Source organism: Sitophilus oryzae, unplaced genomic scaffold, assembly GCF_002938485.1.
Source record: "Sitophilus oryzae breed Bouriz unplaced genomic scaffold, Soryzae_2.0 scaffold_1712_pilon_pilon, whole genome shotgun sequence".
Taxonomy (NCBI): domain Eukaryota; kingdom Metazoa; phylum Arthropoda; class Insecta; order Coleoptera; family Curculionidae; genus Sitophilus; species Sitophilus oryzae.
Window position 1 is genome coordinate 176,112 of NW_022146405.1, and position 18,488 is coordinate 194,599.

Genomic DNA, 18,488 nt, shown 5'->3' on the forward strand with positions numbered 1-18,488 from the left:
TGATACTGCTGGAGCTTCTCGAGCCATCGTGCTATTTGACCTTCAGGTTGTTTCATCTCCATAAGCCATTTGAGAGCCGCATGATCTGTCCTAATTAAAAATTCTTGGCCATACAGGTATTTATGAAAATGATCAACTGCCTTCACAATTGCTAGCAGCTCCTTCCGGGTAACGCAGTAATTCCTTTCTGGTTTAGATAGAACTCGACTGTAATATTCTATCACTCGTTCTTCGCCATCTTGCACTTGTGATAGCACTGCACCGATGCCGATGTTGCTGGCGTCGGTATCCAGGATATACCTCCCTTGTTGTTGTGGGTAGGCTAAAATAGGACTTGAACATAAAGCCGCCTTAAGTCTTCCAAAGGCTACATCACAATCGGTGTTCCATTCGTAGCCGACTTCATCACCTGTAAGTCTATGTAAGGGTGCAGCTATATTGGCAAATCCCTTGACAAATCTTCTGTAATAGGTGCATAAACCCAGAAAACTTCTAAGTTCATGTTTGTCGCGAGGTTTAGGCCAATCCTTGATCGCAGCGATTTTCTTCTGGTCGGTGTAAATTCCGTCTGCCGAGACTACATGACCCAAGAATTCCACTTGTCGCTGGAATAAGCTACACTTCTTCGGGTTCAAGTACAGGTGAGCATTCCGTATGCGGCCAAAGACTTCTTCTAAATTTCGCAAATGCTCCTCAAAAGTTCTTCCCATAACCAATACATCGTCGAGGTAAACCAAGCACGTTTTCCAAGTTAATCCTCTTAACACCACCTCCATGAGACGTTCGAAAGTGGCTGGAGCATTGCATAATCCAAACGGCATGACCTTGAATTGATATAGTCCGTTTCCTGTAGAAAAAGCCGTCTTTTCTTTGTCTTCCTCGTCTAGACCAACTTGCCAGTATCCACTCTTTAAGTCGAGAGTGGAGAACCAGCACGAACCTGCCAGTGTGGTTAACGTGTCGTCTATACGTGGCAGTGGGTAGCTGTCCTTCTTAGTGACGTCATTGAGCTTCCGATAGTCCACGCAGAATCGTGTACTACCATCTTTCTTCGTCACCAAAACAACAGGAGATGACCATGGACTTGATGATTCTTCGATTACTCCATCTTCTAACATCTTATCTACCATTGTCTCCATTTCTTGTTGTTTGGAAAGGGGCACCCTTCTAGGACGTTGTCGAATCGGCTGAGCATGACCAGTATTAATCCGGTGCTTCACAAAATCCGTTCTTCCACTGTTGTTCTTCTCAAAAATACTGCCATGCTTTTAGCAGGAACTCCTTAGCCTTCTGTTTCTCCTCAGATGTTAGGTGATCCCATGGCTGCTCTAGATGTTTTAGTGTTTCTTGGGATGCCTTTTGTGTAACAGCTGACGACACTTCATCACATCGGGTGACACTTCTTACAGGTTCGCAGATGGCTATCTTGTCACCTTTTGGATCTTGACACAATTGGGAAAACATTCGCAATTCTGATCGGTATATTCTTGTCGGTGTTCACCAATGATTTTCCTACTAAGTACCTATCTTGTTTCTTGTCGCTACTTTGTACCAGTCCAACACAGCACCCAGCGATTTTCTCCACTTTACCGAATACGATCTTCTCGGTATTACCAGGTATCACCACAGTTTCCGCTGATCTTACATCCATTCTTCCTGGTCCCTCGTCTGGAGATAACATAAACTCTTCATTTCCAATATTTAAGATATTTCTCTGGTGATCGAACGAAAATCCATGTTGACGAATCACATCCATGCCCAAGATGAAGCCATCTTCAATATCTGCCACTAAGACGCTATGCTGAAACTTCAAATTTCCTAACTTCAGTTCGACGATAGCCTCTCCCCGTACAACGGCCATTTCCCCGGTAACTGTACGTAAACACACTCTTCTTCTCAGAGGCATCAGCTTCAATCCTTGCACTGAGTTAGCCCGCACCAACGATACCATAGCGCCAGTGTCCACAGTCATTCGAATTCCCTTCCATTGACTTTCCGTCGATCACCAAACTGTCAGCGGTTCTTCCTAGACTCCTAATGGAAAAAAATCCTGGGGCTCTAGTTCTCCCAGTCAATACTCGCCCCTTAGTATTGACTGATTTTAGTTTTCCTGGTGCCTACGTTCTCTGGATGGTGAACGGGATTTGAACGCGGCAATCCCGTTTGATGTGGCCATTCCTGCCACATCTATAGCACCTGATTTCCTGGGATCTTCTATGGTTCTCTGTCTGGGTGTTGTTGACTCCTTTGTTTATTAGTAGCTCACATAGTTTGTCGAACTTTTTACACATCTCCTCCAAACTTCTGTGGGTACTCTCGGGCTGTTCCTCGACTGTTACTGATCTTATTTTCGGTCTAGGGATGGCGCTAAAAGCAGCTTCTATTTCCAGCGCCCTGACCAGTGCTTCGCTGCTGGTAGAAAATCGTGATATTTGTAGCGCCCTCTGTAATTCGTTGTCCCTCAATCCGCTGATAAAACACTGGGCGGCGAGTTCCTCCCTAAACCCTTCCGGTGCTTCTGGATATGCCAGGTGACCAGCCGACGTAAGTCTGCTTCAAATTCCTGCAGACTCTCTCCGGACCTCTGCAGGCGTGTCTTGATCTGGGCCTGGTAAAGTTGGCGTCGATGTTGGTCGCCATATCTTCTGTCCAGTGCAGCGACCAAAGTTTGGTATTCCTGCTGTTGGGCTGCAGGAATAGTTTGCAACAGTTCCAGGGCAGGGCCACGCAGCGCGATGACAAGTGCCGCTGCTTTCTCCTGGTCAGTCCATCCGTTGGCAGCGGCGGCTGCTTCAAACTGACGGTGGTACATTGTCCATGTCGTTTGTCCATCGTAGGTCGGGGCCTTAAGGTTCGCTGTTCCTTGAACGCCAGGTGTCTTTACTTGTACCTTGGTCTTCTGTAGGTCCATCTCCAATCTTTCTATCTTCTGCTGAAGGCGCTCCTCCAGATCTTCTACAGCTTCTTGGAAGTGGTTCTGTTGTTCCTGGCAACGTACTTCCAACATTGATTGTTGCTTTTTTTCCATTTTTTCGAAACTTTTCTTGATACGGTCCTGCTCTTCAAGTTTTTCTTCTTGTCGACGCACTTCAAAACCTTGTAAAATTTTCTCGATCCGGTCCTGTTCCTCTTGTCTTTCTTTTTGATGACGCGCCTCTAAGCCTTCCAGAATTTTCTCAAGCCGGTCCTGTTCTTCTTGTTTATCTTTCTGGCGACGCACTTCTAGATTTTCTACAATTTTCTCCAACCGTTCTTGTCTAATTTCTTGATTCTCCATAAGCATTTTCTGTAGTTGGTCTTGTTCTTCTTGACGTCGTAGTTTTTCCTCTTCTTTTTCTCTACGGAGTCTTTCTTGTTCTTCTGCCTTCTCTCTTCTCATATTCTCCATAAAATCGCCCAATAACTTGCTTACTTCCTCCATTTTCTTCGCTTGTTCTCTTGTACCAACCATAAAAATACTCTAATTGGGTCTAAAAATCTTCCAATCCACTTAATTTCTTCTTAAAATCCTCTTGAATCCCACTTCTGACACCAATTGTTACGGATTCCTGTGGGTCCACTAATTTAAACTCACGATAAAATACTTAACGAATTTATTTTCTCACTTTATACACAATTATTAACTTATAACACACAACAAACTAACTATTTATAAGATTCCTTCACCAAATTGTCCGATTTTCAATTTCCACGCGGTATATTCAAATTTCAAAACTCCCCTCAGTTGTCGATGGCTCCGGCTTATATACTCTATTGACTGCTTCTCGAAATTTCCCCACTCTCGAAAGCGTACTTCTTCATACCAGACAATTCCATTGTCTGATTCCCTTACTTCTCGACTTGACTAAAAGATGGCGCCTGAAAAAGTCTTTTAATTTCTGGCGGATACGTTGCGGTTGTGCAGGCAACCAGTAATACATTTTTAATTTCTGGCGGATACGCCATTTTTCTTGACAATACCATTATTTTTTATTTGAAATTTCTGTAGGTTGGACTAATAGTAATAATATTTAATAATAAATTAGGTAAAATATATAATTTATTAATTTTATTTTTATTTTAATTATAAATTGTGATTAATAAAATTGCGTTTATCTCATGAAGGAGGCCGAATTCGACAAAATATCAAGAGATAACTTTCAATTGGTATTAAACGGCCCACACACTTTTTATATCAAAAGAAAAAAGTCAGTGGCGCACGTTCTTTTTAAATATATTCCAGTGATACTCCATATATGTATACGTCCCTAATGAATTTATCGACACTTTTTTAGTATTAAAATATGTAGCACTTAGAGTAACTTTTATTCTCAACATTTCATTTGAATCACTAAAAGTACTTGGAAGAAAATTATAATAGATCGAAAGATTATTAAGACTTTAACACCCTGTAGCTACGAAACAAAGCAGAATCGGACGTATGTTGATATGAAAAATAAATCTTATTTTTACGTGAGGAATCTCCCCACGAGAGATGGTACATGTTTTTTGAATCACCCTGTATATCTATAGGTACTTTAGAATCGTTTATTCTTCGAAATTCCCCTTGTTAAATAGCGGTGTGCGCTAGTTGGTTGGGAGGGCTCTACAAAAAAACATAATTTATATTTGATGTATTATTTAATTAACCTTTTAATTTACAGATCATATCTAGTTAGAAATGTTATTTTCTTTAAGATTATTATAATCCAATAAAATTGTCATTCGAAAAAAAAAATTACGGGCAAGCTGATTTTTTCAGAGTTTGTCAGCGACTGTCTTCTGAGTGTAAAATAAACAAAATCGGAAATTTTCCCCTTGCGGTTTCTGAGCAATAGGGGTGGTTTTTTAAAACTGTACTTCAACAAAATAATTAGACGCAAATTGTACATAAGAATATTCTCTATAAGTTCGCCTAATGAATTTTCACTTATAATATCATAAGAGCTTAAATTATTTTCGGAAATTTTTTTGAGGGCACGAATATTTTGAAAATTATCCCGAGTCGAAGACGAGGGATAATTTTCCTAAAATATTCGTGCCCGAAAGAAAATTTCCAGGAATAATTTAAGCTTGCGTGGTATTCGGTAAGAAAATTTCACACCTAAATTTGAAAAAAAAAATATTAATCCAACATGACATTTTAAAATAATTTCAATTTGTTAATAATATTAACAAATATTATTATATTTTTAATTAGTTACATCAAATGCTAAAACTCAAATGGGTAATATTTCAATATATAGACATTGTAGTTTATTCACATTATGATTGTAGATCTTATGTTTACCTTTTCAACTGTCAAAAAATTTCCACTAAAGTTTCGTGGCGCCTCGAAAAAATTTCCGGAAATTTTTTCAGTTGCCATGGTAACTAGTCAACATTAAAGCATGTTATTGGTTGAAAAGTAGAGGTGTGAAATTTTCTTTATAAGTTTATTATTTCCGGACTTAGCGGCCGTTTCATGAGCCCTTTGGGGTGGTTTTCAAAAAGTTTGTTTTACAGCAAATTGATCCGTATGAAAGTTGTTCATAATAAATGGACAAGCAACTTTGTCTCATGATTTTTTTTTGTAGCTTCATTATTTTTGGAGATAGCGTCCAGTTGATGAACAAATTGGGGTAGTTTCATAATTTTTGTTTAGTTCTACAAATTTACCAATTTAAAGGTGTTCATATTAAAATTACATGCAAACTTCCCTATGATATGTATTTATTTCCCTAAAACAAAACATGGAATTCATCAAGTGAATGAATATTTTCAATAGCACTTGTGAATTTCCTGAAAAAAAAAGATATTTAAAGCTTAATTAACCACATTTAACCACTTGTCCATAATCTGGGCGCTATCTCCAAAAATAGCCAAGTTACAAAAAAAATTCATAAGGCAAACATATGTACTCTTATTTTGAACGAGTTTCCTAGGGTGCATTTACTGAAAAAAGAGTAACATTGAAAACTACCCTAATTTGCTCATGAACTGGACACTATCTCCAAAAATAATCAAGCTACAAAAAAAATTCATGGGGAAAAGTTGCTTGTCCATTTATTATAAACAACTTTCATACGGGTCAATTTGCTGTAAAAAATTTTTGAAAACCACCCCAAAGGGCTCATGAAACGGCCGCTAAGTCCGGAAATAATAAACTTATAAAAAAAAATCATTGGGTGAACTTATAGAGAATGTTCAATGTACAATAATGTACAATTTGCGTCTAATTATTTTGTTGTAGTAGTTTAAAAAAAACACCCCTATTGCTCAAAAACCGCAAGGGGAAAATTTCCGATTTTGTTAATTTTACACTCAGAAGACAGTCGCTGACAAACTCTGAAAAAATCAGCTTCCCGTAATTTTTTTTTTCACTCTCTATACTAATGTATTTACACTTCGGAATAAAATATTCTGTTCAAGATACAATTATTAAGCAATGAGAATGAGCTTATTAGCTCCTTTCAAACTATGAACATTTTTCTATAAATCACAACTTTTATTGCTGATTGGAACTCAAAAAGTACCTATTGGTATCATTTTCATTTTTTCTTTTTATTGCATTTCTATACATATCTTTCAGAAGAGTAATTCGAATATTTATGCAAAGGCAGGGGCGGATACAGGAATTTATTTTAGGGGGGGGGGGCAAATAAAAAGTAATGTAGAATATGATGAGAATATGCTATTTGGGCGCCATTTTTAACCCAAAAGCCTAATATTTAACCCAATTTATAGATTTTAGGGGGGCCCGGGCCCCATGGGCCTCCCCTCCTGTATCCGCCACTGTGCAAAGGGTTTGAATACTTATACACATTTAAAAGATCAGATATAGAAATAGTTTTTCAGAAAAAAATATTATACAGGGTGTCCCCATATTCCGTGGACATAGAACTACTACGTATTTTTGGGATCAAAATGAACACAATTTACCTCTATGCGAAAGTGCTTCGATTGTCCGTTAGAGGGCATCAAACATTAAAAAAAAATAATAACTAAAAATCTCATTCAAATCAGAAGAACGGTTCCTGTGAACGGTTCTTAAAATATCTGAAAAAATGTGTTTATTTTATTAGTTTGATGCTCTGTAGCGGACAAACGTAGCACTTTTATATAGAGGTAAATTGTGTCCAACAAGGAGTAAGCTCTATAACAAGTAGGAGCTCTATGTCCACGGAATATTAGGACACCCTGTATATTTTATTCAGGTTTTTGTATTAATATGTAATACAAATCAATCTTAACAGTTAGTTATTTTATAAACATAATATTTCAGCTTATTTAAAATACAAGAAAAAATATTTTAGATTTTCTGATATATCAAAACTAGACGTCTTCAAGCTTTCTTTTAGGCAGTTAAGAACTACAATTCCCCTTTTGTACTCTATTTTCTGCAATTCAGTTAATATTGTATGTTTGTCTATTGAACATATGAAATAAGCAAGAAATTCTAAAACTAGATCAAAGCTTTCTTCCACTTCATCTTTGCATTTGTATAATAAATTAATTATCTTACAAATTGAAGAGAAATCTTTACTAAATGTGTTAAATTTAAGATATGAAGTGATAGAAATATCACGTGTCGTAAAAAATGTTAGAAATGAACCAATATACTCTTTAAAATTCATCGATAGGGGAAATAAATTATTTTCATGAGAAAAATATTTTAGTATTTTATGAATTATAATATAGATTTTTGAACTATTGTTTAAGCAAGTTGAAATTTCATTGTCATGATTATATTTATCTACATAAAAGCATATATTTGTTAACAAATGTAAGAATAGTTTTAATACCATACTGGTTTCTTCTGTATCAATTTCAAAATCATCAGACTCCATATTAATTAACGTATCAAACCCAATAACACTTGTTTTGTAAAGTTCGGCAGTAACAAAATTTTCACCTAACTTAAAATTATCCGTTAATTTGATTAAAGTCTGAAAAGTTTGTATCAGTAACAAATTGTTCTCTGAATTTTTCAATATGAATTGTATTTTTGCTAATTCTTCTTCGCCGATTAAAGTTATTTTTTCAGGAACATAGTAAGCAATTGATTCTATAAATCTCATAACTTGTGTTAGTATTGTTGGGTCAGAAAAGTTAAGAGAATTTAAAACAATTTGAATTTCACTATCGTCAATTTTTCTATCACAATCAGCCATTAGAATGTTAGCTAAAATCCCAACAATAATTTCTAATAGGCGCTCCTCTGTATGTTGTGATATCACCGAACAAGCTAATGCTGGATAATTCAGCTGAAACAAATATTGGCATACTTCTTTCTCCAGTGTCATATCCCATAAAAAACATAAATCCTGCTCTAGTTCTTCATTCCAGTCAACATTGGATAATTTGAGAAGAGTTTTTAGCACGAAAGATTCACTATACAATGTATCACCAATACAATCTCCTTTCAATTTCTCTCTAGTGTCTTGGTCCAGATCAGTAGAATTTACGTTGCTACCTGCCATTATTAACACGCGATTATTTATGATAAATATAAAGAATTATGTTTTGGTAAGATTATGTATAACTTTGAGTTTAACATAATAAAGAACATAAGAACAGAGATAAGAACTAAGAACAATAACAAAAACATTTGTTTTTGTTTGAGGTTATGTCAATCACAAACGTCCAAATCATATGGGCAAAAAGCAGTGTTGCCAGATGCCAGATTCCAGATAGTATGCCAAAATAAAACAAGTCACCAAATTTTTTCATCCCAGTAAAAAGATTAAAAAAACATGCAAAAGAAGGCTTTATGGTATACCGGCTTGGTACCACCGGCTTTATTGTCTTTTCGGTTAAAAATCCGGGTAATGGTGTGGATCCGGTGGCTGACCTTGAAACGAGTTTTTGGTGCATATAGTCACAGACACTACGCATGCGCACATCTTCGATGTTGCCAGATTGCAAATTATTTTGGAATTATTTTCAGTAGAAAACAAATATATTCTTTTCAGTGTTTTTTTGTCAATATATACCGTGTGATCAAAAAAACGGCGTCCAGTTGACTGGGAAATGACGATTTCCCATATAAAATGACAGCGATCTTCATTTTATAGTCATCGCTGCCGCTATTTTTTTTTCAATCATACTACGCGGTATTATTTATATTATTATTTTAATATTTCGCACAACACGTGAACGCTTATTATGTATTTTCATAGTCAATAAAATTAAATAGAAATAAAACTCTAGATTCCTATAATTAATTTAATTGCTCTAGATTATTATGCTACGTTTAAAAAGGGCTTTATTAAAAATTCGGGAAATTAAAAGGGATGTGTCCAAGTTTTTTCTTTTTTTTTTAATTTTTAAATGTTTTGCTTCATGTCATGTTCATAATAGTTTTTTTAACATTCCATCAAAACTACGGAGGCCTTAAAAGGCCTTTTAGCCTCCGTAATTAAAATTGTAGAATCAGCTTCAGCAACATTAACAGTTCCCTTGTTTAATTCTGTTTATACATATATTGCATTAATTTTTCTGCTACCTTAAGATTTCTCTATTCTTACTTACTTAATTTATGTGATTTTCTTAGCATATATGATTTATAAACCATATTTTTCCTAATGGAAAGATGGAATAGGATATGCAAAATTAAGATATTTAACATTTATTTTCCAGACAAAGCATAATATAGTATTAAGATTAAGACATAACAAATATTATAAGAAAGATCTTAATATAAATCACAAACTAACTGTCTTAATTTGGTCTTGTATAAACACAGGTATAAAACTAATAAGATAAAAACTCAACCTTCACCATATTGTCAAGATTTGGCATTATAGGAAACAAAAAATTACAGTAAATTAAGAAAATAATATCAAACTACACGATATTAAATACTGTAATGCATTCTACGACACAAACCATCTCCCTTCTAAAGAGAAAAAGATAAAACATAAAGCTTATTTTAGTCTTATCACCACACTCTTGATAAAATATATGTCTAAAATTGCTATTAATCCACTAACTTGATATTTTTAAGAAATTATGATACAAACATTATAATCAAAGTATTTTATATTAGTAACATTATAGGTAAAATGTTACCTCTATCTCCCATTGACATGTATTGTTCTACAAGACTCGTCATGGTAGTACTTCAATAAAGTTCAATACATCAATACATATAATCAGAACTATTGTTGCCTGTAAATAACTAGAAATTAAATAACTTGAAAGAAATAAAATAATTCTAATAAGTTTAAAACCATTAAGAAAAAATTCGTAAATGATAATTTTTAATTCTAATGTAAATATATAAATAAATGTTATTAGTATTACAATTTTATATATTCAATTTTCAAGATAAATCTGAAATTATAAAATTAATTAGAGAATTTGTATTATTATTGATTAACACTCAAAAGAAAATTTTCAACTGCAAATAATTCGAAAATAAACTGCAATTTGGCAATATCGACGATGTGCGCTTGCGTAGTATCGATGATCAAATGCAGCAAATATGGGCTTCAAAGTCAGCCACCGGATCCACACACCAAAATCCGTTTATCAAAAACATTCAGGGTGCAGCCACACTATCCTAAAAACGGCGTATCGGCGTAACGACGTAACGACCTTGAATCGATTTCCAGTAATTCTATTGGCTAAAATTTTTGACAGATGAATTTGACAGGTAAAATTTCTGACAGATGAATGTTTCAGCCAATAGAATTACTGGAAATCCATTCGAGGTCATTACGCCCGTTACGCCGATACGCCGTTTTTAGGATAGTGTGGCTGCACCCTCAGAGGTAAAGAAATTCAAGTTTCAAATATAAAGTGTTTTTACCATAGACTTAAAATAAAGTTTTTACAAACAGAATGGGACAAATAAATATGTGATTCAAACAAAGGATTCAAATTACAAATCAATGGATTTATGTAATTGCGATTTTTACCTTTATGAAAATAAGTAAAGCAATTAATACTCTAAAATATTAGGTATGCATTGATTCATTGGTGTCACAAGTTTTGTGGCCCAAATCGCTCAAATGGCGACTTGCAATTTTTTTTAAATTGAAATCGCCAGGGCAATGCCAAAATCACCCAATTTGTGATAAATCGCCCAATCTGGTAGCAATGGCGCAACGAGTGACAGTGACATAATTAAGTAAGGTTATGTAATAAAAATGTTTTGAAATTTAAAATGTGATTTAAAATATTGAAATGTTTGAGGTAGTTTTGTAGTTCATCGAGGATTATTGGATTTTTACGATCTAGAATTAACTATGAAAATTAATTTTCTTATTTGTTAGTAAGTTAACGAAATACTGTCGTTATATTTGGTCTTTATCATGGAGTTCTTAAAATATCACGGATTAAAAAGTCATCTAAAACATTATAGTATTTTAATGAGGAAACTATCCTATTTCTCCAAGGATACTAATTACAATGTAGTGGTAATAGGAGGAGGACATGCTGGAAGTGAGGCTTGTGCAGCAGCTGCAAGAATGGGAGCTAAAACCTTGTTGATAACTCATAAAAGAGACACTGTTGGTAAAGTTGTAAAAATGCATCAAAGACATGATGATACGTTTTCATATTTTAGGTGAAATGTCTTGTAATCCTTCATTTGGCGGAATTGGGAAGGGTCATTTAATGCGTGAAATTGATGCTCTGGATGGTGTATGTGGTAGAATATGCGATTTATCTGGGATACAATATAAAGTTAGTGATACTGGTATTATTCATATTTTTACTATATAGTAAAGTATCTTTGTGGCTGCAGCATAACTTTGGTACATTCCTCATATTTTCACATTGTGTAATGTATGGTTTATCATTTACAAAAATAAAGTTATCTCTACTACATGCTATTAAAGGGTAACTAAAAGACAACTAAATAACTCAATCTGACCATTTTGCATTGAACACTGCAGTGGCGGCTCGTGGGTAAAAAATTAGGTGAAGAGTTATTTTTTTAAATCGCGCCTAAAATTTTTTTGGCGCATTCACCATTTTGTCAACATTTTTTAAAATATTTGAAAAATTTTTGCTGCATTCACCATTTTGTCAATATTTTTTTTTGTTATTATTTATACACTAATACCTATAATATTTTCGTTTTAGTTTGGGCTCAAACGCATTAAGTAAAAAAGAGATACAACCAGTTTTCGATAAACACATTATTTTGCATTCCAGTGAAAATATAATTAAATTTAAATTAAATATAATAAACATTATAAGTATACAGTGTCCACCATAAAGTTGGATCCATATGGAATTCTTTTTATATTTAGAGTTTTAAAATTTTTTTATAAAACAATACTACTACATAGTCAATTAAAATCAGAAAACCAGGAAGACTTAAATTTAATATTATAAGATTTACCACTTTTTCTTATTACTTTTTTGCAATTTATCCCTCTTATCTTCATCTGTCCACTGTCTGAAGGGAGTTTCCAATAAATTACACACCAAGTCATTAATTGGGTTCATTTTTTAACACAAAAGAGTTTTAAAACACAACAACAAAACAAACAGCAAAAATCGCCAAAAATTAACAAGTTAAATCAACAAAAGCCATTAACAAACAACAATAAATAACAACAACAATGTAAAGTCTTTACACGGTTAATTACTTGCCGAAGTAGCTGAATATTAGAATAAATGCATAAATTATGCGCCCCCGTCACGCATTTCCTGAACAAAAGGAAAGCGAAGAGAACTGCCCAAAACCAAAAACTCATTCACATCGGTCGATAATAAACTTCGGGGCGGGGGGATTTACTTCTGCCGCTAGGCCGACGTCACGTTACCATGGAAACCGTGCAGCCGCTTGGCTCAGAAATAGAAACATTTTCACTTGCACTTCTGGCTTGTAGGCGCGTGCGGGTCTTTAATGCTACTTTTTCGGCCGGAATTAACGATGCGGTGGACCTATTATGCAGAGGTGCGCCCGGAAAAAAGTAAATAACTTATAAAAAATTGCCATTTTATTATTTAGATACATGTAAATATATTAAACTAAATTAATATTTTAAGCAGTGAAGTTTTTTCTTTAATTTCAGTATTTTTTCGGTGAAGTGCCCCTTCACCTACTGCACCTGACGAGCCGCCACTGGAACACTGCATGTTTATTAACATTTCAAAAAGTCAGCTACAAATAGGTTTATTTTACGAATATATGTATTAGAAAGTATGTACTTTAGTATGTATTCTACCCTGAATATCAGTTTTTACTAAAGTTGGACATGGCAATTTAAGTGTTCTTTTTAAAGCAGTTATGTAATCTATTGTATGTGTGAATTTTAATTATTAAGGCTAGTGCTAAGCAAAAGTACTTAAATCATTTTGAAAAAGACTTGATTGGAGAAGTTTTCTGTGAGCTTGCAGCTCTGGTGAACATTTTAAACAAAATAGGAAAATTCTTGTTTTATTCAACATATTTCATATTTTCAGAAATGTTTATTGATTGATGACGTACGCTATCGCTTCCATTCTTATTACACAAACAATATCAATTTTCTTAGGTTTTAAATAGAAGCAAAGGTCCTGCAGTTTGGGGTTACAGAGCTCAGATAGATAGAGAATTATATAAGAAACATATGCAAGAAGAATTGTTTGACAATACCAACAATCTTAGTGTCCTTTTTGCCCCTGTTGAAGATTTAATAATTGAACACTCGCATACTGAAAACAATACAAATATTGCAAAGTGTAAAGGCGTCGTGTTAAGTAAGTTTTAGTTTGTAGGCAATTTTTATTTAAATATCAAGATTGAGAGATTTTAGACGATGGTACAAAAATAAAAGCTGACTGCGTGGTGATAACTACAGGGACATTTTTAAGAGGCAGAATAAATATAGGTCTCAATATTAGACCAGCTGGGCGTATAGGCGATGAACCAGCTATAGGAAAGTATATTTAGTAATATTATTTCTTTCTAGATGTACAGGGTGTTCCAAATTCGAGCCTCGTCTTTAGCATCTCAGACACTAGAAACTAACTATAAAAATAAAAATGCAATCGTGAATATTTTTTTCCGGTTTCCAAAAATCTTTGGAAATATGTAAAGGAATTTTTAAACCTCTATTGCTGCATTTTGATCAGTATTAGAGAGTGTTGGAATGCGCAACTTGCCAATTTAGATTGCGTCCATTTTATGATTCTGTCTCTTCTAGTTTTCGAGAACCCAATGATGAGGCTCGAATTTGGGACACTCTGTACAGGATATTTTAGAAGTTTTTTTCTGAAACTGCGATACATGGTAGCTGGATTAATCTCAAATATATTTTTTGAGCAGCCAGGAATAGTTTTTAACGGTCCGACGCATGCGCATGAAGTTTTAAGCGTCCACAGAACCAAAATTCGCAATTCCTAACCAAAAATCTAGCGTTCATAGAACAAAAATTTGAGTTTCCAACTGATTTTTAATCGTCAGTTCAGTTCGCGTACTAGTAATAAATTTTTAGTTTTAAGTTTTAACGACAAAACATTTTTCTATCAAAATGAATAAAAAAATTAAATGTGACAAAAATATTTCAATTGAAACATTTTGAACTTAATTGAATTCTCAAAGAAAAATGTATTTTATTTACCATTTTCAATTCCAAAAGAAATAATATGTAAGCAAAACATCCAAAGGTAATGTCACCATTGCGGATTACCAGGGTGCCACAGAAAATTTGATTGCGCAGAACTGACCATAAAAATGGTCGTAGCATGTGTACCATCAATACCAATAACTGAAACATCCAATAAGATGTACGTCGTCAAATTTAAAGCAAATTCATTCACAGTATCACTTCCAACTCGTTGTATACAGCCAGGCGCAGTGACGACAAAAGTGATGCCGCGACACATCGATATGAAAATTAGACCGGTTTAATTGTTAAAACTGTTAAACATTCAGCACGTATAAGGGCCAAATGCCATAAAACCGCAATCCTTGGCTGAGCATTCGGAAGTGAAATAGGAGTTAATAATGTCACTGTACAAAGAATCCTATTAATTACTAGCGTGCAACCGGCACGGTATCACTGCTTGCAGCGTTGCCAGTTTTCACCTTTGACCACTACTAAGAAAAAATAGAAGAAAAATATATTTGTATATAAAATTGTATATCGGCTTTTATCGAATAAAAACATTTAAATTAATTCTTGCATCTAGCCGGACCCTGAAACTCTACAACCCGCATGCGCATAAACGATAATCGGTCGGGTATTTCGCGTGCAATCTAAAAAAAAGCTTACCGCCAGAGACTAACCAACGCAATTTAAAAAAAAATAGTTTACCTACTTCAACAATGTGATCGTAACATAGAAAAAAAAAAATAAACGAACCTTATAAGCGGGACTTTTCCCGTATCTCCTGAGAAGCTACGTATCTCTACGGATTCCACAGCATTCTTATCATTATGCAAGGCTAACTATGCATTCCTAGTCGCGCCATTCATTAACGCATATAAAATACCGATGTCGTAGCATCACGAGCGACATAAAGAATTCCCAATAGTTTTACGAAACCACACCAGCGTGGATACCGAGAGCTATCAGCAGCTTTGAGAGAATCACTCATTATTAAGTCTTATAACCTATATTCATTCACACGCCTCATTTCTGTTGGTTATATTTGAACCAACGAATCCTTTAGAACAAATTGATCAACCGCTGAATTTTCGGCGTGTTGTGCGTACAATTAGTCTTTATTAGTTATTGCAACGTCATGCAAATGGATAAGAAACAAATGTCTATACATATATATACACAAACGATCGAGTTCTCTGCATACGCGTAAACATAAATTACTATATTAAGTCTGCTAATTTTGACGAAATTATCCAAAGAATAAACAAATAGCAAATACCAAAGTTAACAAAACCCTAGATGCAACATTTTTTTATAAAGAAAAAAAACATTTTTTTTTTTTTTTTTTTTTTTTTTTTTTTTTTTTTTTTTTTTTTTTTTTTTTTTTTTTTTTTTTTTTTTTTTTTTTTTTTTTAATAAAATGAAAATACCTTAGACTCATTGAATTTAAAAATGGGACGGTTAAAGACTGGTACACCTCCGAGACTAAAAGCCGACACTATAGATTACAGTCGGTGTGAAAAGCAGTTGGGAGACGACCCGCCCCTACCTTTTTCCTTTATGAATGACTCAGTTTGGATAGATGTAAGTAAAAGTTATTCACATCATATATTTATTAGTATGAGCATTGGTGAGCTTGAAATAGAGTAAACGCCACCAATGTTTGGGAGTGATTCATACGTCTTCTGCCAGTGAGGGTGCATCCACACTAGCCTAAAAACGGCGTATCGTCGTAAACGGCGTATCGCGTATACGCGTAACGACCTTGACCTCGATTCCAGTAACTATTGTTGAAATTTTTACAGATGAAACAGATTAAACATTTCGACAGATGAAGGTCAGCAATAAATTACTGAAATCTAATCAAGTCATTACGCCGTACCAGATACGCGTTAGGATAAGTGTGCTGCACCGAACTAATCTGTTCAAGGTCTCATAAAACTTAATTCCAGTGCCGTGTTCTTTCAAGGCCATATAAATAATCAATAGAACCTTTTCTGTAGCAAATTTTACCTAGAGACTTTTACGTAAAAAAATAATATATTTGTTATAAATATAAAATGGAATGCCCCATTGGACTGCAAGCACACCAATGGATTCGCACAAAAACGAATCAAAGAAAGGCGATATAGGTTTTTGTCAATCACGCTAACTTTTTAGAATAAGTAGGAGGGGCGCAGGTAGATGATTAGGGCCTTTAAAAACCTACGTCGCGGTAAAAATTTAACCGTTTAATGTAAAATGATAGCGCGCGTGTGTCGATTCTAACTTCAGCAAGCGATGAATCACTCCCAAACAGTCGTGGCGTTTACTATACACTACCCGTTCAATTAAATAATTGAATAAATTGTTAGCGATCGTTCAAAGTCACGTCACATATTATTGTCTAACTCTCTCTTTCACTTAACAACCAGATGAAAGAGTTTGGTGACGTCATTACGGAATTTCATAAATTACTGCACATGTTTCATCCCCTTAATTCGCCGCCAAACCGACGTACAGTGTTTCGATTAAGCAAGTTGACTGGTCAAAAGTTATTCGGTAAATTTGCAACTCTTGTCAAAAAAATTACAGACAAAAACTTCGATAGTTCGATTAGTACTTTTGTAAAGTAATCAAATGACGAATAATAACAGTATTAATTAGTACAAAGTTGAAATGTGTGTAATAACAGGGTGTTTCCAAAGAGTGTTCTCTATGGGTTATCCGGGAAACTACTGGAGATAAGAATGTCATGTAAATGGGGAAACGAATGCAGTTTGGGGGGTCAAAATTATACCCTTTTTCAGATTTGAAAAATGTCATGCAATTAGATAGAAACAAAAAAAACAAATTTATGTCCCTAATTCATTATAATCTATTTAGAACAAAAAGTTTAGATAAAAGTTATAATTTTTTTTTTTTTTTTTTTTTTTTTTTTTGGTTTTGTTTTTGGGTGTTTTTTGACATATGAGACAAAACATATGTTTTTAAACGTAAACATAGTTGGCAATGACTTCATAAAAGCGCAATTTTTATTTGAACGAGCTTTTCGATTTTCATTTTATTTTTAAAAATTACTGAGTTATAGCCAATTCTTATATATCTTGACTAATTTCAACATAGTTAGCCATGAAACAAGCAAAATCGATTTGCCCAAAATCTTTGAAATTTTTAAAAAAAAAAATTTGTAAAAAAATTAAAACAAAAAATGTAATATGATTCAAATGAAGTAAAGCGTGTAAGATTATTAGTTCAACTTCCTGCATATACAGTTTCCAGGATACGTTTGACCAGTGAACTGACTTAACTTTTAAAAAAGACTCAAAGTCATTAAAAAGGAAATTTAGATACTCGCGCATTAATACAGTTCCAACATACTTCATAAGACACACCATGCCAACATAAGAAACAAGTGAAATTAGTCAAAAAGATAAATAATAATAAAAAAAAAAAAAATATTGTGAAAAAACATATTAAAGCTCATATCGCTGAAAAGCTTAAAAATGGCGCTTTTTTAGAAGTCATGGCCAACTACGAGTTTCCTATTAAAAAACATATTTTTAAAAAAAAAAAAAAAAAAAAAAAAATCGGAGAACACAACTCATTAGGAATATGATTATACCCATGTTCAAAAATAATTAAAAAAAAAAAAAAAAAAAATGTTTTTTTCAAATAGTCTAGTAAGGCCATGAACTTTTTCAAAAATCTGAAAGGCGCATAGTTATGACCCCCACAAAAACTGCATTCTTTCCCCCATTTAACCGACTCTCTATCCCAGTAGTTTCCGAGATACCCAAGAGAACATCGTAACTAAAAGTCACCCTGTATACTTACTGACTGTGCAATTCCGTGGTTAATAATTTATTAAAATGTAGCTGCAGAGTACTTTTATAATAGTGCTAGTATTTTTTAAGTGATGAATGAAGAGCTAAAGATAAGTCCTTGAGTTTTAATAAAAGCCCTAAAAAGACATAATATTAATGGATTTTCCTC

General features: G+C 34.0%; 2 protein-coding genes across 2 annotated transcripts in view; one reads left to right on the plus strand and one right to left on the minus strand.

Moving 5' to 3' along the window:
* Positions 1-6,925: 6,925 nt before the first annotated feature.
* On the minus strand, positions 6,926-8,616 carry LOC115881298 (protein saal1). The gene has a single exon (XM_030898725.1). The coding sequence runs from the start codon at positions 8,439-8,441 to the stop codon at positions 7,245-7,247; it is 1,197 nt and encodes a 398-aa protein (XP_030754585.1). The 5' UTR covers positions 8,442-8,616; the 3' UTR covers positions 6,926-7,244.
* A 2,449-nt stretch (positions 8,617-11,065) lies between these two features.
* LOC115881290 (protein MTO1 homolog, mitochondrial) overlaps positions 11,066-18,488 on the plus strand; it is a 42,096-nt gene continuing 34,673 nt past the window's right edge. Inside the window, exons 1-4 of the mRNA XM_030898715.1 lie at positions 11,066-11,481; positions 11,534-11,652; positions 13,458-13,662; positions 13,719-13,841. Of these exons, the coding sequence (XP_030754575.1) occupies positions 11,280-11,481; positions 11,534-11,652; positions 13,458-13,662; positions 13,719-13,841 (649 nt within the window). The 5' untranslated portion in view covers positions 11,066-11,279. The remainder of the gene's footprint in view (positions 11,482-11,533; positions 11,653-13,457; positions 13,663-13,718; positions 13,842-18,488) is intronic.

Coding starts and splice junctions, on each gene's coding strand:
- LOC115881298 (XM_030898725.1), bottom strand. CDS start 8,441: ATGGCAGGTAGCAACGTAAATTCTACTGATCTGGACCAAGACACTAGA.